General features: G+C 33.6%; 1 protein-coding gene across 6 annotated transcripts in view; it reads right to left on the bottom strand.

Annotated features, from left to right (window-relative positions):
- Window positions 1–1,891: 1,891 nt before the first annotated feature.
- LOC149775923 (uncharacterized) overlaps window positions 1,892–24,315 on the bottom strand; it is an 84,819-nt gene continuing 62,395 nt past the window's right edge. For 5 of the 6 annotated variants that reach the window (XM_089943552.1, XM_089943554.1, XM_089943550.1 and 2 more), the window contains 6 exons: window positions 22,670–22,831; window positions 20,339–20,566; window positions 11,484–11,519; window positions 9,160–9,247; window positions 6,463–6,510; window positions 1,892–4,763 (listed from right to left, as the gene is read on the bottom strand). In XM_089943552.1, coding sequence (XP_089799678.1) covers window positions 4,166–4,763; window positions 6,463–6,510; window positions 9,160–9,247; window positions 11,484–11,519; window positions 20,339–20,566; window positions 22,670–22,831 — 1,160 coding nt within the window. In that variant the 3' untranslated portion in view covers window positions 1,892–4,165. The remainder of the gene's footprint in view (window positions 4,764–6,462; window positions 6,511–9,159; window positions 9,248–11,483; window positions 11,520–20,338; window positions 20,567–22,669; window positions 22,832–24,315) is intronic. The other variant, XM_089943553.1, reaches the window with a different exon arrangement.

The following is a 24,315-nucleotide window of genomic DNA, read 5'->3' as shown; positions in this document are numbered from 1 at the left end:
TCCCATGTACCTTTCCGTGGACATTATTTTCTTTTTGGTGTGACAAATCACATCATGATCATCTTCATATGACATTATCAAAATTTCTTCTAACATCGATAGTTCCTATATACTAGATGATGTACAATATTTTGTTGAAGAATCTATACAAAATATCTTGAATCATTTGTTCTTTATTACCAGGTTTGGTGATGCAATACCCCAATTTATCTGTCTCCCTCTATTTCTCTCTGTCTCTCTATCTCTCTCTCTCCTACCTTACGATATTTACGTCGGTAGTGTTTAATTTAGTTGTTTGTTTCTTAGTATCAATTTTTTTATTCCAGTACATGTTATAGTAATGTAATTTTGTTTGCTTAAATTTGACATTTTCGAAAAATTAGTTTGACCATTTGTTCTTCGTAAACACCTAATATTAAAACTTTATATCTTAATGCTGACCTAGTTCCTGACCTTGAGTCAGATTTAATAAGAGTTGAAGTAAACAACTTCTTTTTATATTTTTTAACAGTCTGCTTCATAGGGAGAAATCGAGGATGTACTGGTGTATGTGACTTTAGACATGTGAATAGCCTCTATTTCGAAATTCTGGTTTTACCGGAATCGTTCAGTAGTCATATTTAGTAGTGATGTAATGAGAAATAATATTAGTTTGGCTTTTAAACACTGATATATCAAGGTGTTGGATTTTTTTGACCAGTTGGAGATAAATTTTCATTCTTTTTTCAAATTATTTAGATTCTAAAAGATTAATTCTTTTCCCTGGGAATATTTAAGTGCTCATACAAAATTCTTGGACAAAGAAATTTATTGAAATTTTATTCGGAATTGAAACACCGGAATATTTTTTTCTGTGGTTCAACGGAGAACTGTGGACACATCAGTGCTATGCTGACTATAGCATACGTCATCGCCTTCCATTATATATATGTGTGTGTGTGTGTGTGTGTGTGTGTGTGTGTGTGTGTGGTATTGTGTATGTATGTATGTATGTATGTATGTATGTATGTATGTATGTATGTGTGCGTATTTATCTATTTTTGTGTTTGTACGATCTACTGAGAACTTACAGAAGGTTACGGTATTTTACAACTTTCCTTTACGACCTGATTTTTGCGTATCATTGATATTACCTTTCTTGATAGAACGTACGTAAGAGTAACGTGATCAAAGCATTAAGAGACCTATCATCTCAACAGACTTATGTTAACATACTGGGATTGCTGGACCACTTCTAACGTTCAAACAGTATTAGATTTTGGCATCGACTTTTGCCATAAAGAAATTCAGCTGCATCGAAAACTTTACAGACTTTCAAAACCAGTTACTCTCAGTGTTGTATCCACCAAGTAAAGATGCTTTCCATCCATTGACTCATTGAACTATTGCTTTTAGAAACATACGACAAACAAAAATATCCTTAGACACCTAGAAAAATTTTAATTGTTTCACAAGTAAACCAGTGACCATTTGTTTTGTAGTGAGCCATGGCATGCAAATTCAAACAGATTAATAAATGATGGAGTGCTAAAACATTCACTGTGGGATGTTATAACGGGTCAGATAAATACATTCATATTGTCTATTATGAACTATATTGTAGTGCAAGAATGTATGGTGTAATTGCCTAGATTTCGATCATGGCATAGATTTCGATCGCACACACTATCATTGAAAACAAGGATGAACGACAAACTATTTAATCCGCATAATACTTGCTTTCCATTAATTACATTAGAAACATTTTTTAACACACACACACACACACACACACACATATATATATATATATATATATATATATATATATATATATATATATATATATATATATATATATATATATATATATGCATGCAACATATTTAGTTTGATACACGAAAAGTCCATCTCATTTGTATTGTTTTATTTCCAGCAAGACCTAATGGCAATATATACGAGCTAGAAAGAAAAAGATGATTTAAAAATAAACTCCAACAAATAATTACAAAACAAAATACCGTTCTACTAAACATGTGCTATTTTATCATTGAGAGTTTGTAGATGGAAAACTCATATCTCGGGGCAATGCTTGTTCACTTTAATTAAATGATATATGGAAATCCCCTGAAATGGCTAAATCTGGACACACATAATGATTATGGTTTAACGATTTTGTTTTTGCTGCATTATGCAAAATCAATATGGATACACGTTCACACAAAGTTAGTAAATCCATTTCCATATAATTATATCAGTACGAATTCTCTTAACAAAAATATCGGCAAAAAGAAATATAAAAAAAAAAATACAAAACCCCCACCAAAAATATGCTTGAAACTAAAAGATAATGGTTCTGGAATGGAAAGAAGACATTTAAAGAAAGTAAACAAATGTGTTACAAAACTTCACTTGGCAGTTGTAATTTCTGATTAAAAGTACAATACGGTGCATATTGGAAGCACAAACAGCAGAAAGTTACTCAAATTGTGATCAGTTCTTAGATCATCAGAGTCGACTAGGAGCTGATGTGTAGAAATGACAACAAACATTTCAGTTCGACTATGCGTTAGAGTTTTCCTTTGAACTGTGTATCAAGACAATATAACGGCATTGACTCTCTACTTCTCGTTTTGATATTTTCAGTTAGTATATTTCATAGGAGACAAGAAAGGTTATGGGAATATACTTATTACTTTTGTTATTTCAAGTGTGGCATTCAATCTAAAGACGTTTTGTCGAATTGTATATTAACGTTTCTCCCACTATACAAGGAAGCAGTTTGTTTAAATAATGTGGTGAATTAATATAAATAATTATATGAAAAGTGCAGAATTTATACGATTTCCTTCGTTCTGAGAGAGTTGACCAATCGCAGTCCTCATATTAGGCCTGTAACAATCACGGAAACCTACAACGGAAGTCTCTTTAATTTATCAGAGTGTACATTGAACATCCTTCCCAATCGACATCTGCATATTCTAGTATAGGCCTGACGTATGATAAGAGAATTATATTTAAGGATTTTCTACTCAGTTTGTATTTAATGGATCATAAAATATCTAGCATAAAAGATCTTTAAGTATGTTTTTAATATGTAGGCTCCACGTGCACATTTACTAAGTATAAGGTTAAAGAGTTTATGATTTCCAAGTAAAGTGAGTGATTCGTTTTCGCTAAAAGAAACATACAAAGAAAACAAAATAAATAATGGCTTCGGTTTTTACTGGGTTAAAGCTTATTAACCATTGCTTTGACGCGTCATTTAAATTTTTCAAGTCAGCAATACATGTGTTTTGGACATCTTGAAATACATAATAGAGAGATCTGTCGTCGGCAAAGAATCTGGCGAGACTAGGTAGACAATCAGCAACATTACTGACATGTGCAAGAATCAGTAACGGTCATTGAACGTGCTCGATATATATGTAATAGACTTAATTGTAGATTCTGCAGTTTTAACAGGTTTGTGATAAGATAATTGGTGAACCAATCTATCAGATCTGATTCTATTCCATAGCTTGAAGTTTATGGATAAGACCTTTATGCCACACAAGATGGAATGTCTTCCACACATCACAAAATAGTACACATATTTCATTTTTACTGTTGAGAGCTTCAAAAAACATGGTACATATCTAACAGTTGGTACAAGGTTGGGTGATCTGACAGAAAGTCCCACTGATGTTTACAAATAATTATATGCATGTTTGAAAATGACATTTCCATGATTTTACATTCACAGCTAAGCAAATAATTGGATCCGTAATTGCTTGTATCAGTTTGGCAGCTTTCATGTGTATTAGCAATTATACCAGCGATATTTATTATCTAATTAAGACATATATTGAGTTAAACACATGTCTTATTATTGTTGATGTTGCATCTTGTAGAAGATTGCGACTATCTTCAAGGAGCAAGAAACGTTTTTTTAGGTAATTGCTTTTATGACATCCAGAATTCCCGGCTGTCTTATTCCAAAGTTTGTCAATTTGTTACTTGTGCCAAGTGGTAATTCCGTAAGGTTTACATTGGTATCATTGATTCTGAAAACGGATGTGAAAAGGGAATTCAGACACGTGGCATAATACAAAAAAGTTCTTGCAAATTTTTCACCGTTTCAGCCTATTATAGTATTTCGAAAACTACTCGTTTCAATTCGATTCAATCAACAAAAGTATTTATTCTAAGAAACATTTATTCCGTCAGATTCTTCTACGGTATTAGCGTGTTTCTGCTTTCTTTTCTTACTCTTCCTACTCTCCTTTCTCTTGCTATTGTCATCTTCTAAATTATCCAATAGACTGTGTTCTAAAGCCGTGTCTGATACATTAGTAACATCTGTTTCTGAGTGAAGATGTGATTTTCGACGTTTTCTTCTCTTTTTATGTCTTTCTTTTCCTTCTTCCATAGCAGTGTTTGACATATTATTAGCATCTGTTTGTTCACGATGATGCGATTTCCTATGTCTTTTTGTCCTTTTACGAATATCAGGAATATGATCCTCATCTCTGTCTGGCAAATCAGTAACATGTTTATCTTGCGGATGATGAGATCTCCTATGTCGTCGTCTCTTTGTTGGGATTTCCAGATTCTGGAGCGTTTGGTCTGACTGTCCCACTTGAATTGGTGTTATATGTTTTGCTTGTTCCTCAAAAACGTGGTGTCCCTCTTTCTCTGGATACATCTCAATACGTAGCGGCAAACTATTTTGACTTCGTTTATCAGTTTCCAGATGTTCTGTATCCCCATCTCTAGGGGCATTGTCGCCTCTGTGATCACTGCTAAACAAAAATGTCAACTAAAAATGAAATCCACTTGCGTCTTTCTATGAGAGTTACTTTTTTATTATATTTTCCCCAGTAATTATATTTTAAGCATTGATTTATGTATGCAAATATAGGTTGAGAGCAACGGTAATAAAGACTTTAATTTAGTGCTTATATGATGAGTATGACGTTTATGATTATTTTCGGCACCAATCGCCAAAACAGAGGAAAAAGGGTGAGATGATCTGAACTCTGCATATCGCACACACATTATTATTATGTGTATCTTCTCATACAGGTCTGATTCGTGCGGTTGTTTCTGCACATGGTGAAATTTTCCTGAACTGAACGTGTCTGTATAACCTCACCACAACATTCAGTTGTGATAGTTTGAGGTAAATTGATAATGTCCATGGATATCAATTGACATCATGCCAGGCATTGAAGAGAAGTAAACGATTCCTTTGCAAAAACAAGATGCAACACAAATAGGTACATACTAGACGCAGCAGAGTTGAGATATTTCCTTTGTTGATTGTACGAATTGTCTGTATGTCTGTCTGTTGTTGTTGTTGTTCATAGGGTTTAACGCCATTTTTCAGCACAAGATAGGCTATACGTGGCGGCCAGTATAACTGATGGAGGAAGAACCTTGGAAAACCCAGGGAAGACCACCGACCCACGAGAAGCTACTGGCAGGCTTTCCCACGTACCCACGCTAGCCGAGCCTTGGACTCGAACCCACGCAGACAGAGGTGAGATGCCAGTGATCTCGAACGGTGAGCGCTTTAGACCACTCGGCCACTGGGGGCCCCTTCTGTCTGTCTGTATGCATGTATGTATGTATGTATGTACGTCCGTACGTACGTACGTACGCACGCACGCACGTATGTATGTATGTATGTGTATGTATGTATGCAGCAGAAAATGAGAGTTGTGTTAAGTTTTCTACAGGAAATATAACCATCACCACTAATGACTTTGAAATGCTATTTTTCAGGAATTGCTGCATTGCCTGAAGCAGAAGTGTATTTGCTTTGAGTCGACAAGAGTGAAAATTCGGGGGAAGAAAATTTCTAATGTGCTAAGTAAACGTTTATCTACTTAGGGATCAGTAACTTTGATTCAGCTACTTAGGGATCAGTAACTTTGATTCAGAGGATGTCTTTAAATGTCTCCTACTTTCATAATTAAAATATATTGATTCTCAAGACAATAACTAGACAATGTCAATCAACACAAACTTGGATGCACAGAAGATAGAAGGAAATACATTGTAACCGTTCACACTGTTTGAAACTTGTAGAAATGGACACGTATGTACATATTTATTTTCCCCATAACTTGCATGGTGCTATATTTCCTGTATCTTATGGTGTAATTAACGGGAAATGGTTTACGTACTTCCCTGCTGAAATGTATTCTATATTATTAACTATTTATACTTTATTCGTTATAACCAAATATATAAAGGTATCAGGTCCGTAAAAAGTTAAAACGACTCATCTTACTCTTCACACAGGGAATCGTCCACTATCTATATTTAATATCTTTCTCTGGTATGTATGTATGTATGTATGTATATATATATATATATATATATATATATATATATATATATATATATATATATATATATATATATATATATATATATGGATGCAATATTACGAAGTATTTACAAATATAAAGTATTGTAAATTCATTTACTTACTGCGTAGAAGCTCTGGGCTGTTTAATTATGCTCTCTTGATCAGTGTGACTGAAATAATGTACGACGAGAATGAATATGAAAATAGTATCATATTTTTACTTCTAAGAATATCTGTCATAAAAAGATAAATGTTGTAAATATTTTTAGGTTCTTTTGAGAAATAACATAAAGCATGAAAGTTTCCACATTCTGAAATTATTGATAATTTCCGATGCAAGTTGCTACTATGGGCAATGCGTCTTCTGTTAATTAATTATTTCAATTTAACTCATGGTTACACATTATTCTACACAATGACTTATTTGCCACTGTCATCGCCCATCTAAAGGAAAATAAATAAAAAAGTACATGTGATATGTTCTTGGCTTCGACGAAATATCAAATGTCAATATAAATACATGTGGCAATTAAAAATATTGTACATTGATACTAAATGACATTTATCAACTGCATTCATCAAATAAACATATTCGCAATAAATCATCGCTTCCATTAAAATTCTAAAACTATGATACCTTATAATAGTTATTATATCATAGAATTCGTTATATGTTATGAGACTGATATTAGGCTTCACTGAGGAATAAACACATTTTGTCTTAGTAACAATGCAAATCATTAATGATATAATCCGGTTTCTAGCCAGAGATATGCACAATATTAAAATATGAAGTAATATAAAAAGCAGTGTAATCTTTCATTTTCTAGTTTGGTTGGTTTTCGCTTTGTTTCTTGCCACATAGACGCCTTTGTAACTGTACAAAGATCATTGTTTTTGTTTAAAATATTTGTTAAATATAAAGATACATGCTTCTGACATCGAAGAATACATTAAACTTGAAAGAATTCCACCTAATAGTTATGGTTAGTTATGCATTTTAAAGATTTATGTTTAGAATTAACAATTCTCAAACTATTATAGCGGGTACTGCGTATACAGTGTGAAATTATATGAAATAATAATATTAGCAAGGTTGTATTCCTAAAAGGTAATGTAAACATAGTTTGACAGTCAGGTTTGAATCATTCCTAAATCATTAATTTGCTTTACGTTGATTCTAACTTTTGAAGAAAGTATTGTACACATTTAATTGTATCACCCCAGGGCAATATACAACAGGTTCTGATAATTTTCTCTACATAAGCATACTAAAACGGACGTCGGCCTCCGAAATTATAAAGATTCTCGAATAAATGGTCAGAGAGATCCGATTTTACACAACTCCGAGTGCCTTGTCATAATCTGAGAATTTACAGGAATGCTACACAGAATCGACAGAAGTGAAATTTATTGTACGACGTGTGAAAACCGTACTATTAATGATGCACATAATTTTCCTTTAGTATATTATACATAGACTAATGTCAGTGAGAACCTAACTAGAAATTATTTCTGAAACATGCGATTCAAGTATAAAATCATCCAATTCCCTCGTGCACAAGTTGCATACATCATCCCAAAGTGAGCATCAAAAGTTTAAAATCAAACATAAAGTACTTAGCATTATGTCTTATCACTTGTGGTTAAATGTGTCCGTCCTCTCCTTTCCAGCCTTTATTGACTTTCTTTTGCTAGCTTTTGTTCAATGTTGTAAATATAGAATTTGATAGCTATGCAATATTTATTAAATATACAGAATGAGCACGTATATGCTTATAAAAATAAACAATTACATTGAATTCTACCTGCACAAGGTCCAAATAAGAAGGGTGGAAGAGCTAACGTAAACGGAGGGTGATTCTCTATCAAAATTACAAAAGTTTCTCTCCAAACATATTTCTAGAGGAAAAGCTTTCTTTAATATTCGAATATATGGTCTGTCTTGTGAGCGTTTGTTTGCCTTTGACGGAAGAAGATACGTGTCTCAAAAGTAATTAGGGTGGTTGGAAGATTGTCTTGATGTATAATTTTGATATTTTATTTCCATAAAATCGGGTTCTGGATAAACAAAAGAACTTTTACGACATCCAAATATGTACAATTTGAAAATTTGAAAAATCTAAGTTGAGAAAAGAAAGAGAGAATCAACGATATGTATAATAACACAACAATGTCAGAACTATTGAAAGAAAGTGTAAACAATTTTGTAAGGAATCATAGTCTGATTCTTATACAATAAAGACAAATGTTTTGTGATGAAACACATAACATGGCACGTGTGTGGGTCACCGTGCCTACAGGGATATGCATCTTTGGTAGTGTACACGTTCCCCATGTCGTATTAAATTTCGGATATAATTCGGATATCTCGGACTATTTGAATAGACTAATGTCATAATGTTAAAGAAAAGGTGTAGATGAACTGTTTATATTAGAAATAATAATAATAATAATAATAATAATAATAAATGAAGAAGAAGAAGAGATCCTTAGAATGGCCGTGTATGAGCAAGCTGATTGATCAGGACAGTTGGTTAATATACGGCTGGTACGAGGTAATACGTTTCTTTCAAGAAGAATTTATCATGTGTTTGAAGCTGCAATAGCTAATCCTATTATTTCTATTTGTGCAAATTAGCTGTTAATACTACCGAGATGGGGCTGAAACGGACGAGTGCATTAGAGAGGACAGGTTATCTGGCCAAAGTTAAATGTTTGGTTACCATATCATTGCATATAATTATCAACTGGATTGTCCAGATGTTAGCACTCTGCAATATTTGCTTTTCGTGTCCTCTTCCTGCCGCAATACATACCTGATTTGGTTCTCTTTCTTTTTGCGAAGGAACGCAACAAGCCCAGCAATGATGGAAATCAACAAGGTAACGGAAATAGCTATGAAAGCTTAAAATAGAACAATATTAGTTTCCATTTAGTTAGAATTAGCTTCAATTATCAAGAAAACAATACACATACAAACACACACACAACACAGAGGAAGACCTAAATTAAAGTGGAATTCAATATTTTACGTTTCAAGATGTTAAGAAGAACTAGCTCTTCAACATTTACCTAGATTGCACAGTAAACAGGAATGCAATTAGCAAGCTAATTTAGCAGATATAATTAACCTTTTATATAGATACGTATATTTTACCTTTTTTACTTTTAGCTCTATGTATATAAGATGACACATCCGGGTTATGTCAAAACATAAATATCTGTCTCATCAAAACAACAATAATAATAATAATAATAATAATAATGAGGACTCTGTATAGCGCCTAATCTTTAGAAGCTCTAATCGCTTTACAACATTAGACAATACCTATAACATAAAAAACATATATGATGATATTATTACAAAAAACATGCTGAAAATATTTAAGATGTGGTTTTAATGGTGGCTATTTTTTGTTGACAGAATTGTTTGTTATTAGCCTGAACGATAAATAAAGGTTATATGATAATGTATGCGTGGAAGCGCCCCAGTAGCTCATATAATTGACAAAGGAACTAGTAATCAAAGAATCGTGTGTTCAGAACCATCTCTTGTCATGCCGGTGTAGCTGCCTGATTACGTCCTTGAGAAATGTATACAGTTTCTGGGCATGATGTTGCCATACTAAGAAAAGACTGCTTTTAAAATCCAACCAACAACAATGACGTATCAACGAACCTTTGAGAATGGTGAGTCCATTTATTTCCAAATGCTAAAACAAGTTTTCAGCATTTGAGACAACACAACAACTGATTTCAACGTTTAAATGTAGTTCAAAACCGTGCTTTCCTCTCCACAAACGTTAAAATATCCATGTTTGAAACTAGTGGATCTTTATTCTTATTATATGAGTATAGCCCTACCTTTGCGACCTTATTGAGCCTTAACATTCTAAATGTCTATGCAAGCCATTTGCAAATAGTTCTCGCTGGCATTAAAGTATAAACTTATTCTGCACTGGAATGTTGACATAATAGTGGCATATTAAAACACAATGCTAAAAATAAAGACTGAGTTTATACTGAAGCAACATATGTCAATATTCGACCCATCTAGTAAGGAGGGTGACCAACTCGTGTAATCATCTTTGTCTCTAGAACACTTAAACATGTATGAGTATGATGACATTGCTTTGCAATAAATTCTCACTTTTGTGCGATGATAATGTACAATTCGTGGTTACAACCATCACTCTTTACATCCAAAACTACTATGTTATCCATTGAATGTGCATTGAGCAGAGCAGGATAAAACGTGTGTGTGTGTGTGTGTGTGTGTGTGTGATTCGGAATTTTAATTTGGCTTAAACAATGTTTCAGGCAAATCTCCACGATGTCTGCAATGTGGAAGTTTATAGTGATGTTTAGCATTGTAATATCATGCCGCAGACATGTAGCATCAAGTCCAACCCAGTCACATTATCCTGACACCATGACAACTAGTCCTAACACTATCCTCTTAATGCTGAGCGCCAAGAGAGGCAGCTGTTAATACTATTTTTATAAGTCTTTGGTATGACTCAGCTTGGGTTGAACTCAAAATGCAAAACAGGAATATTGACACAACACTATATTGTATCAAAAAATCAGCAAAGTAAATTTAACAGACAAATATTAAATTATAACATTTATTTCCGATCTTTGAATTTCATTTTATTTCTCATCAAGAGTATTAGGAACAATAAACTGCTCTTACACAGTATAAAAGCACAAAAAAATAAAGAATGGAAATATTTTTTAAAAAAAAAACACTTAAATAAACAAAAAAATAAAACCATCAATTACATACAATTTTGTGTCATGGAACCCTACTATAATTGCATCATAAATGTCATGTAATGCTTGAACACACTCATTCAGTATAGAACATTGGGACAATAACTCAACACTCGCCAAGCAGCTCAAACTAAAAAGTAATTATAAATATATCTGGGCGTCAAGACCATCTTGAGCCGTTACTACATGGGATCATGCTTAAAACGAAAATATTCATAGATTAAACATCTGCTGATAATCAACACATGTTTATAGCAAACCAATATGTGTGTGTATGTTTGTGCGTATGTATGTGTGTGTGTGAGAGAGGGGTAATGACTGTTAAAAGCTAGCGAATAAATTACGCCAGTGACATTCAACCTACCTGCAGCAATTATTTTCCATGTGCTGTCAGGAATTCCTAGAAAATAAATCTGATATTTAATTTTTAATTAAAAGTCATTTTCTTATACATTTGGAACCTAAAAGGTTCTCATGATACAACAATATTTTTAAGAAAACAGACCCAACAACTCAGTAAGTTTCCATAATAATATGTCTGGTTTACTGTCACTTGTTAAAGTTGTATTATATTTCTTTAAATTATTATAACTTTTCATTGATTTAATGTGAATTGTTGGAAACAATGTATTAGATAACAAAGAGCACTAATTGTCGTAACGCGTTTAATCATTATTGTATAACAAAATACTGTATACCAATATAAAGACAACTAAGTTTATTAACATACTTTTTTTCGGTTTGCAAAGTAACGTCTAAGTGAAAAGGATGCATTATGACGTAATAACTAATTCTACAGTTACATGTATTTTCTAGTTGAATAATGTCAATCTTTTGTGAGCCAACGTATTTCATTAATTTAATATTAAATCATTACTTATTTGAAATTCTTTTTATCAGATAGTTGAAATAATGCACAAAAAGATAAGGTTTGTGAAGATTCGATAGGATAATTGTTAAGTAAATGGGAGAATATAAATTCAAAAGGTGGTGATGCTTTAATTGAAACTTATACAGCATGTACATCGAAAAGCTTTCGAGAAACCGAATGGAGCCTATCAAGGGTTCGTCTTGGGAACCAGTCTGTTTGATGTAGAGCATTGATGGCTGAGTTAGAACTGTCAATCGACACGGAAATGCAATAGTTGTTGTCGGACAGGGAGGCCAAGTTCTACATTATAAAGTGTTCTCCACTTGTCGATGTGTTGTTGATATGTTTGAAAGCACAGTTGCATTATTATTATAATTGGACAAGGACTTAATTTGTTTTGTAAGATTCCAAAACTCTGTATGATCGATAGTTCACTCAGCTATTTGCATTGTGCGAGGGGTGGAGAAGGGTATCTAACAGCGTGCCCAGTGCATTTGCATACATGTACATTACCTTCATGAGAGCGGTTCATTAAATTACGTTTAAAAACTAAGATACATGTACAGCTATTCCGAATATTGATGCTCTGTCTGTATGTCTGTCTCTATCTCACACACATACATACACACATACACACACGCCTTGAGTAATGGGACAAACATATTGCTTGCACAAAGGATTAATAACCTGTGCAAGTAAATGTGTAGAACAAATAATACATGTTTGAGGTCGAACTGTTCACTGGGTTTTCTCGATATGATTGTACAACTGATTATGTAAATATTTCATCTCTCGTGTTTAGGATAGGCTGGGTTCATGGATTTATTGTACAACTTTCAACTATAGTAAATTCCTTATAAAGCACTGAAATGACAAAAAGTATGACAAGTTCTCTAGCCATGATAGGAATGGATGTTGTAGTGGTATAAGAGTATAAGGGTGAGCAGGTTTTCATGGTTACTATTTACTGTTTTGAGCAGCAATTAAGCTAGTTTTATTTGTCTGAATAAACGTCAGATTTTTTAACATAATGTACTCTTGCTAAAATTCAGTATATCAGTTGTAAGTGAAGACATGGTTAATATAAAGCAGAGAAATCGTGTTAAATGATACATCACAACCAACTGAAAATTTGTCACATTTTTTCAGTTACAAATTTCAAAATAATGTATCAACAGAAGCACCCAATCATGTAGAACCAGTTGCCACAACAAGCTTCATATGAAAACCTGGACCAGTCCTTTTTCAATACACGGAGAGGAAGACACCTTGAGTATCTGAAGTATTGGTTATTGAGCGAGGTATTACTTGTAATTTTCTTGTAACCTTTTATTATTTTTAGAAGCTGCAACTGTTACTTCACTGAAACGAATAATGTAACAAATGCAATGCTGATAGTTTATTTTACAAAATGTGCAAGTAAGTAGAATCCTCACTATATGCGTTTCTTTTCAAAAGAAAAAAAAAATACCATGAATTGTGCTTTCTCTGAAGTGGTTTGGGGAACTGAACTATGCCACCTAATGCATAAAATTTGTATAATCTTTACTGTAATTGGTTCCAGTATAATGTGCTGGCTAACCTGGTATTCACAGGTATCTTTCTCCACCCTCAACTTCCCCCACACGTTTCGTTACTGGTACATCAGTCCTTAGAGTACCAGTGATGTATATTTTTAAATTATGTTTCATGTCCCAATATGCTTTATATATGTAAGTTCCCATTTATAACTAGTCCGACTTGAAATCCTTATCAGCACCCTCCCCCATCTATTCACTCAGCTCGTTATAAATGCAAATAAGAATAATAAAATTTAAACAGACACACTGATACAACTTGCTAATTCATTATCCAGAGCTAATGGAGCTGGACGTGTTGTTAAGATAACAAACAAACTATGGACAAGCAAATAAAACAAATAAACTTACTTGTCCCTCAACAAAAATACTTGAAAATAAACATGTCAGCACCTGAAAATTTCTTATGCTTGATGTAATGAGAGCGTGTGATATTTATTTCAGTCGCCGGTTATTTTCCATCTAAACATTCTTTCAGATTTAGTCCTGATCCTATTGAATAATAAAGATGTTGATGTAGAGCGAGAACAAGAGCTCATTAGAGATGAGTTATTAAGCAGGGGAATTTAACTTTCAAATGTATTTTTAATTATGTTGCATCATTATACTGCACTAAATGTTTGTTGCAACTTCAGTTAATTTTCGGGACCAACGTCTAAATTGCATAATACATACTGCTCTACATATTTAATGTTGCAGAAGAAGTTAATTATTGGGACCCACATGTATATGTACCAGACCAGCTTAAACTGGAATAAAACTTTGGAGATCTTGGGATGGGAAACAATGTTACGCCTCTACAAGCGGGATATTAAAACTGTGCGTATGCATTTGCTTCATTAAATGTGAACTTACAATGAGTAAAATCACAAAGACAGGCAGAGCTGTGAAAACGAATCGACTATATGACTCTTTCGTTGACCCCTTTATTATCATATTAGCCATCTATTGCAGGCTATTGATAAACTGAGCAAAATAATTATTTATTTAAAAAAGTCACAGAGTCTTGTACGTATGTAGTCTATGAGAAGTAATCTACTTTCAAATATCAGAGTAATGTGGAATATTGAAGGAATATTGCTCACATACTTAATGAAGAGTCATTATGGATTAACAGGAGGACATCTGTCACACAAGTTTAGAAAATGTTCTTTTTCAACAGGTATCATCGATACTATAACAAGAAAAGTGGCAGATGGTCTGTTTTTCCTTGCAAGGAGAAGAACACATCCCTTACTTGGAGGCAAGCAGGGTATAATATGGACGAGCGAACTCAGGGGGGAGGGTCCAAAGAGAATTAGTAGAAACCTTGCGCCTTAAGCACTGCATCAACTTACGTTTTTGTGATGATCTTTCAATTTTGACATTAGCTACGTACAAAATGAATTTAAATATGTTATGGCAGATTATACTTGACGTAATCTTCTGTAAATATGAGCAGCTGAAAACAAAGTATAATATGCTATCTGAAAATACTGAAACCTTTCTATATTAAGTATTGCTGACCTTGATGGCTACAGTGTTTATAGGGCAGAAAAAAGACTAGTGTTTTAGAAAATCTGAATGAAGGTATATTGTTTGATGCAATAAAGAGATAATATTATGTGTAGCTACAAGGAAACAAATAAAAATCGCTTATATTCATTTACATACAAATCCTTAAAACCACGAAAATGCCAGTGCCTAAAGGGGAAGAAGTCATTATACCGCCCAATTTCATCAGGATATTTGTCACGTAGATGCCAGGCACAGCATGAGAGGATTACATGTCTCTGTCCAGATCTCAGCATACCATGTTGCCATAGTATGAAATGTCAGCAGTAAGTGTGTCTATTGGCACCCATCAGGTTAACCTTATCATCAAGGTCTAGAATAACTCATCTCTTCATACTGGATATGGCAAGGACAGCCCCATCCTAGATTAGAACTTGAAAATCCTAACAATGATTCCAATTTAATATGCTATTCCTAAAATACAAAAAGAATATAAATAAAAACAATGATAGAAATATGCATTTATTCAAATTTTATTCATGTTAAGTCATAAGATTTCACTTTAAAATAAACATGGATTAATATGCAATTCACATTTTACAAGGTTTTTATTTTGAAATGAGCACTGATAGTTCATTCACAACTGGAACTGACATTAACTACAGTTTATGTTAAGATGGGCAGCTCCAGGTATTGTTATGTATGCCCATAGTATGCACTATTGCTGATGATTACGGATTGCAGGAGTAATTAGGTAGACAATATATTAAATAGCTAATTTTGTCCACTGGGGTGGGGTAATATCGGATGAGGTAACTTCGATTGAGTAAACACAGTTTGTGGCCTTTGGACCTTTGAAGGTGTAAATCTTACTCTTGTTGATACATTTGATGAGGTTTTTGTTCAGGTCATGGGTTTCACCTTAAAAAATGTTGGCTTACATGATTTCGGATTATTGGCTGTTAAAAGGTCCGATCTTGCTGACAAATCGAATATTTGGGAATCATTATTTGGCCCTCATCCTCATTCTCAAATTGTGTCTGTCTTTTGTATAAGGTCATGAATAACAGAAGTATTACTTCTATCATAAACATTTGTAGTGGAGACAACCATTTAGTTGTGTTCAATTATTATTTGAGTGGATTTATTTATTTCAATTATTTCAATTATTCCTTGGAACTTCAAGATACTTATAAACGTCAGGACCAACTAACTACTTTGGAATTACTATGAATTCATTTAAAGACGTTTTGAATCAGATCATTGTGACACATCGATTGTTAGCATATCAACATTGTTCAAGGATATTTACACATCAGCACAATATATTTGAATTCATTTGGAACACTCTAGAACTCATTTGGAATACTCTATACTATTGGGCTTGTGATTGAACTTTTAGGACTATCTGGGATTTAATTCACAATACTGTATTTTATTTCTACATTTTCACTTTTTGTTTTAGGCAAATAAATTATTTGTTGAATTTTACTTGTTGGTTTTTGCTTTTTCCTGTAACTTAGTTTAAAACCATAGAGTCGTAACAGTACTGTCTAAGCATTTCTAGAAGTCGCAGACTCCTGCAATTGGATCAGACAGAAACTTCTGATTACAAATAAAGATATTTACACAACAAAGAAGCCTATCATTGTAACATCATCATCTTTATTTGTTCAGCATATTTCAGTACCTACATTGAAACCAAGTAATGAAAAGAATCTTCAAGAAGAGGATCAATTGTAAAAAAAATGTCAAGTTCTTATCATATGTAGGTATGTCTGATGGGATGGTTGATAATTTTAAAATTAATTTGTAGTGGTTGCAAAGAAATAGCTAAATCATATGTCTCATTTGGTCTCTGTAAGACCGCTCCGGTGGCCTAGTGGTTACAGCGTCCGCCTCGGATGCGGGAGGTCGTGGGTTCGATCCCCAGCCGAGTCATAACATAGACTTACAAAAATGGTACTAACAGCTGCCTCGCTTGGCACTCAGCATTAAAAGGTTAGTGTTAGGACTGGTCTGCCTGGTATCAGGGTAATGTGACTGGGTGGGACATCATGCTACATGTATGCGACAGGATGCCCCAGTGCTAGACATCACTATAAACTGCCACATTGCAGACATCGTAGCGATATAACTGAAAATTTTTTAAAGCTACACTAAAATTCCAAATAAGAAACTGGTCTCTGCAAAAGGTCTTGACAATTCTCACGTAGAGTATACTCTTTGACATATTAGAAGAAAAAAAAAACACAGTAATAAGAGAGAGTGCAAAATCCACACAGAATCTTATATTTTCTTTACTGACAGAATTGATATGCAGTGCTGTCTCTCACAACACACTTTTTCTAGGTATTGGGGCATCTCCCTTCATTTCCACACTTGCTACGTCTGCTGCTGGATGATAACCACCACAATGTCTCGGATTGGGTTCGAACATATAAAATACATCGTTAGGGTGTAATTGCAAAATATGTGAGTAACATGGTAACAATCCCGCAGTCTGTCTCTCTCCACATTTTGTATGATCTGGTTTTTCTTTTAGAGATTAAGCATACACGATCCCTGCATGTATGTGGTGCAAAAGACTTTAAAGTTAAAATCACAATACCATGAAAACCTCAACGCTTGAAGCATCATGCAATTACATCAGGTATCAATCTTTTCAACTCCACGCTGGAAATAGATTCCCCAGTGGTTGTAAATGTTGTATTGTCAAATTAGCTACCAAAGTTGTGTAAATTTGTGTGTAAATGTATGCATCATTTTGTTTGCATCTTTACGGAAGGAAGGTTTCACATATGCATCTGTTAAATGCATGCACTGTGCAACTGTTTTATGTAGTCCATACACCTGTCAAGTGGTGCAGTACTTGTTCTGTGATTCCTATTGCGTACATGAAAGCTGTAAACTTAGACATCCACATACTCAAGGAATGCATGCAAGTTCTTGAGAGAATTAAAGAAATTAAATCAACTAAAATTTTTAATACAGAAATCATTTGTAGTAATCACCTTCTCTTAGACAGCAAATTGAATGCCCAGCAGCTTGAGTAATTAAAATTATTATCCAAATTGTTATATAAAATATGGAGTAAATTTATTTCTCTTGTACGCATTCATGTTAATCTAAATTCTGGGCAAGTACTTATATTTGTGACTCTTGGAGTCCTGATGTTTATCATATTATGATACTACATTCACAATATTATCTTAACATATTTTGAGGTTTTTGAAATTCTCCTTAAGGCACGCATCGAGTTTAAAGCAGATGAATAAAAGCGAAGTCATTACTTTGCAATACTTAAATATATATATTAATTTTATACAAGTGTAAATTTTGTTCTTGTTATTTTAACTGTAAACATACTTCTTAGTATGGTCTAGTCACAAGATTCCAAAGTAAGATGGTACGGTTTTATGTTTTCATTTTGTATTTTTATTTTAAATTAATGTTTTTTTTTATATGAATTATTAAAAGTGTAAGTTTGCTTTATCAATTTAAATATTCGTTTGTATGCCACTTCTGTAGAACACTTTGCACCTATATATGCTTAGCAAGTTTATATTTAGATGGTCACATGAATTAAAATTCACTTGCAGCATGCTATGTATTTAGGTAAGTATGGTCGCTTGAATTGCTAAACCAATAACCCTACATCAGTTAAAGAAGACAATTTCTGAACCTATTAAAAAGGGTAGCCGTTCATGATAGGGACAGAATAGATTAAATTTATTATATCTGGTGTCAGAAAAGCTTGCCATATAAAAGAGGTGATCAATGTATTTTCTCTGGTATCTGTGTGCATGGACTAAATTCATCAAATGATGTGGGGAAATGGCGGTGGTATCAGTAATGCAGGTTAAACATGCACTTTTTGGTAAAATATATAGTCTTCCAATGAACGTATCCATTCACTAACTAGTACAAATCACTACTAACATGACCATATTAGAATCTGTGCAAATTATCACACAGTTTCCAGTATATAGAAATACTTGTTAAGCATCACATAAATAACAAACCACTCCCATTCTTGCCTGCCTTGTTTCAAATATGTGTAACGTTTAGTCAGCCAGGCTGCATTGCACGTCTTCCTCCTCTTCCCTCTCTGGTTCTTGCTCCACGAATTATTCTGCCTCTTAAAGGTCACGCTTGACTTGAGCCTGAAATCAGCCTGATTTCTTCAGTCTGAATAATAACAAAGTTTCCACATTTGACTTTATTATATGGTGTATATCTTCTCTATTACACATTCTACTTGTTAATGTGGGTCCGTTGTCTCGATAGTTAATTTTGATATTTAAACGTATTTCATATTTTACAACTGGTGTTTTCATGAGTAAGTTTCAAATCTCTAAGTATAATGTGCAAATGGACAGTAACACATTAACACACCCGAGGTTGTGATAAGACGGAGGTTCATGACCTGGATTCCCTACTCCAGTCGCATATTTTAATAACTCAGATTCTTTTCTACTCCCAGGCAAGCTGTACAATTTGTAAGATATTAACTGAAATGTTACTTTTTAAAACAATAAGAAAAGGAGTAACAGTGGATTTGTTGCAATACTTTACAGAGTACTTGAATTTACATCAGTATCGTACAAAAAATAATGGTTAAATAGAACTACGCATAGTAGTTCTACATCAATTTAAAAATAAAATGTAACTAGGAAAGGGATCAGAAGCAGAAGAATATCGTACTCACCGTTGTTGACAAGTTGTGCGGTTTGGTAGCGCGTCTGTTTTCTGCGTCAAAATGTCACCGATCATCGCCGAGCGCAAGTGTCGAGATGGAACGGGTAGATTCGTTAAGCTTCATGCAAATGTATCTGAGTGCTCGTATTTCATAATAGGAAACATTACGAACTTCATATTAATCGAACATTGCATTTTACATAGTATTTAATCAATTAATATACAATGTCACAATACGGTCATAAGAAAAATAAGAAGATTAAATTCCAGTTGTACTCGTGTGCCTTTAAGAAAAACAAGCTTTTCATATCTCTCTCTCTCTCTCTCTCTCGTGGATATTCCTTCTTGAAGAATAAGATAGAACGTGTATCCCATAACTAATGGTTTGGCTTAGACGCTCTAGAAGTTTCACTGATTCCTATAACAGATGACATTGAACCAAAACTACAGTAAAAACTAGCTGCTGTATGAAACATTCGATTTCGTTTGCTTATATTAGGTAGTTCATATATGTATTACAGTTCAACATCAGGCAGTTCTGACAAATTGTTCTTTCAGACATTATAGTGTACACACCTTGAGAAACGCTTTTTTCTGTAGGAAGGGGCGAGCTAGTGGGTCTTACAGAGTCCACTTCAGAGGATGTAGTAGATGCAAAGGGCAAGGTAGTGTGTGCTTTAGTTTCCACTTTAAGGGATGTAGTAGCTGGTGGGTCTGTTGTCAATTCAGGTGTTGTCGTTGGCATTGATGAGGATGTAAGTGGCGATGTTTTGGTTAATAAAGTTGATGATGTCGAGCTGAAATCTGGAAGAAGTTAATGCTACATGGTTAGTAAAGAAGGATTTCCTAGTTTTCTTAAATATATTTTTTGCATTTAAAATATAACAACGAACACGCAATACTTTAGGTGTCCTGGATATATATATATATATATATATATATATATATATATATATATATATATATATATATATATATATATATAATTTTAAGCATGATACCTTGATATTTGTAGCTTGTAAGAATGACATATGAGTATTAAAGAGTGTTTTCCAATCAAAGTGAAGAGCATTCTTCCGATGTTAGACAATTAAACACTTGTGATAGCTTAATTTGGCTTTATAGGGTCGATAAAGTGAAGACAAACGAAGGCAAACAACAGAAATTTTGTAGAAATTCAACCACATAGTTTTCTAACTAGCATCTGTTTCATTCCGAAAATTGCAATTACCTAACTATTCTTAGTAATTGTAGCATGCCTTGTACTTAATTGTAAACTTTTCTTGTCTTGGAATCTTCTTTTCTAGTATGTGCATTAAGTAAACAAAAAGGTTGAATTTGTCTAATATGAAAATAGTGTCCAGCTAGCCCCGCCCCAATTGTGGGGATTGGTGTGGGGTGGGAAACGAAATGTCCACTTTCTCTTTGTCTTCCTCACCCGTACCAACTCCACAACAAACAATCGATCACATTATTCCAGCTGAAGGCCCCACAACGCCAAAATGGAAACAATGAGAGTCCCAGATACAGCCCACCATTCTAACTGGACATAGCTCAACAAGTGTAAGAAATATTAACAGCTCTTTTAGACATTGGTACATGTACTTATGTACGCACACCACTTTAATTTATTTAACTAAGCTCTTTTAGAAATAAGTTTCATAGGAAGATACATGTTTATATTAACAGTTACAGTTGAGTAGCTGTCTTAAACATGCGTCCACTGAGTGTCTCGTCCGGTAACAATTAATGGGTGTACCTCTCCTAAAAGTTCAGAGAGGATTTAAAATAGCCTTTCAAGGATGGGATTTTTTGAAGAATACCACGTTCAGTAGCTTTTTTGTGTTATTCTGGAGATTTATTGCGGAAATGCCGTTTAACTGTAGAAACAGTTTCCTTTGTCATTACTTAATTGAGAAATGTCCACGCGCCCATTCAGAGATTGGTTCCATTCTTGATTATTGCAAAATGTCACATGCGGAATGGTCACTAATCGTACGCGAGCAGTTGAAAGCACTTACTGGTCAATGATTCACTTATACTAAATGCCGTGTAGCTCTTGCTGAGCCGCTAGACAGGCCTAGCTACTTTTCAGCAGCCTAATGGGGCATCTTAGCACTCTAAACCGTGCGTTAGCACGACCAGGAAACTACGTTAACATCTGAAAAAATTTGGTGTCACGGACAAATATGTCTGACATAGAAAACATATTTTCATATATATTCGTAGTTAATTTTTGTCTTTGAGGAAAGTTATGGAAACAAAATAAGTATTTCATGAAATGTAGTCAAGTTCTGAATCAATTGTGCATCGCCATTGAAAAATATTAATAAGTATGCCAGAAACATATATATATATATATATATATATATATATATATATATATATATATATATATATATATATATATATATATATATATATAATCGGACTCTAATCAAACACACAAAAGGATCGCAATAATTTAAATGTTTAAATTGTGTCGTGACCTGCAGACTTCGTGAAAGCCGTAGATATCTCCTAGACATCCTGATGATCCCTTTCATGACAAGCGGCTATGTTAAGACTATTCACCTCTATATATGAGTCTGTGCCAAAGAGATGGTGGGCTGTCTCTCGATTCAGTTGTTTTTGATTTATTTTGTTGTTTGTTTTTTATAGCGCGATTCGTCTTCGAGGCGTTTCTTTGGAAAGTTGAGATACACTTTTCTACGTGAGGCATTTTGCAAATATTGGCATCCTTTTACTCAACCCTTGTGTATGGGGGGAGTGGCTCAAAGGAATGTCTTAGGAGCAGCGACACCCTCAAAAGTTGTCCAAATTTGCTACAGTTATAACTTTTGTTGTAATTGTGATAGCCTAAAAAAAGAGAAAATGCCAGGACTAAGGGAGGACGATCGCTCTTACCTAGTGAATCCCTATACATTCCTATCCAAAACACCCCGTTTTCTTTGTTTTGACATGAATCAAAGTCAAAGTATGAAACAAGGTTGCATTGTTTCCAAGCAAGTGTTGAATTCATGTGATCAATATTACTGGTACGGTATCTACATTGTCTTGAGAAGAATTCTGAAATAAAAAATTGAATGCAAATGGAGAATGTTGAAAACAGGCTGCAATTGTGTAAGTACGACGTAATAATCGAGACCAAACATAGAAGTTCTATAACGAAATAATGAAACTATCTGGATAACGACACTTTTCTTTTTACTTGTCAACTTTTTTCTTAGCCATAACGGACAGCAAATGCGATTGAATTTATTAGAATATTGTTGTATATTCTATGTATATTTAAACGTTTTATGCAAATCTGTTTATTTTGTATATTTATTTGCTAAAGTGAGCATAGTCATGACAACTAACCTAATACGCTGTCAAAAGCAAGTGTTAGGTCAGTATTCTGCACTAGGGCTCAGACGAACAACATGTACAGCTATCCAACATTAATTATTTGAAACTTTAATACACTTAATTTTGACTTCAAGATTTATTAAACTTGGTGAAATCGTGCATGGCTATTGTAAACTTAGATACGATATCTTTTGCTTTCTATTTGTGCTTGTTTTTAATTAAAAAATCATTCTGTTTGCTTTATTAACGGAAGTCTATCATCACAACAAGTTGAAATGATTTAAGGCATTCATGCTTCTATCCTTGGATGGATTCATGGGTTGAGTGAACGCTGAATGAATGAATGAATGAGAGGATGCAACTTTATGAAAACAATTAGTATTAATGCCCCTTAAATGAATATAAATGAGTTTTGTATCTTAGATTTTAAAATCATACCATTATAGTAGTTATGGAGATTCAGTGGGAGAAACCGAAATTTATGTTTGGGGTACTATGGAGATAAATGGGATTTGAACATTATGGTTGGGTCGCTATATGGTAGAAAGTGTCACTAGGTGGACAATGTGAATTTAAGATTCTGAATCAGACACAGAATTTAGCAGGATAAAATATAATGAATAGGTTATTAAAATGGTCATACTAAATTTACGTAACTGAAAAGAAATAACTATATAATTAAAAGGTTAAACGAGCATAAAGTTAAAAAAATATAAGTTCAAAACAATAAAAAGGATCCACAAATTTTAAACACATTAAAATAAATATCCGAAAATACTAGATACTGTAAAATTTCCAAAAATAAACACTTTTAATAAACTTGGAAATGCTGCAATGGTAAAACTAATTTTAGAACATTAAACAAAATGAAAAGTAATCGCGTTTGAGTAAAAGAATACAAAACTATTTCTACAACGCTTTTAAAAAAATATAACTCAAAATGTATAACCAGTTGTGTTAAATTATGTTTTATCTTTTTCAAAGACAAATGCAGACACGTTTATACATACATACAAACAAAAACATATAAATATATAAAAAAATTAGCTATTTCTAGAGCCCCTGGTGCCTCGAAAAGGGCGGTTGATTATTCCTGAAAAGGGCTAATTTTTGGAGACTTCATCTCCCAGGTCAAACACAGCTTGTTAATCCAATTGTTACTCCACTGATATCAGTCGAAATGGTTAATTGAAAGGAGAGGA

The sequence above is a fragment of the Sinohyriopsis cumingii genome, chromosome 19, assembly GCF_028554795.1.
Source record: "Sinohyriopsis cumingii isolate HCF-2022 chromosome 19, ASM2855479v2, whole genome shotgun sequence".
In the NCBI taxonomy this organism is placed as follows: Eukaryota; Metazoa; Mollusca; class Bivalvia; order Unionida; family Unionidae; genus Sinohyriopsis; species Sinohyriopsis cumingii.
Note: the sequence above shows the minus strand (reverse complement) of the source record. Positions and strands in the feature narration are given on the sequence as shown.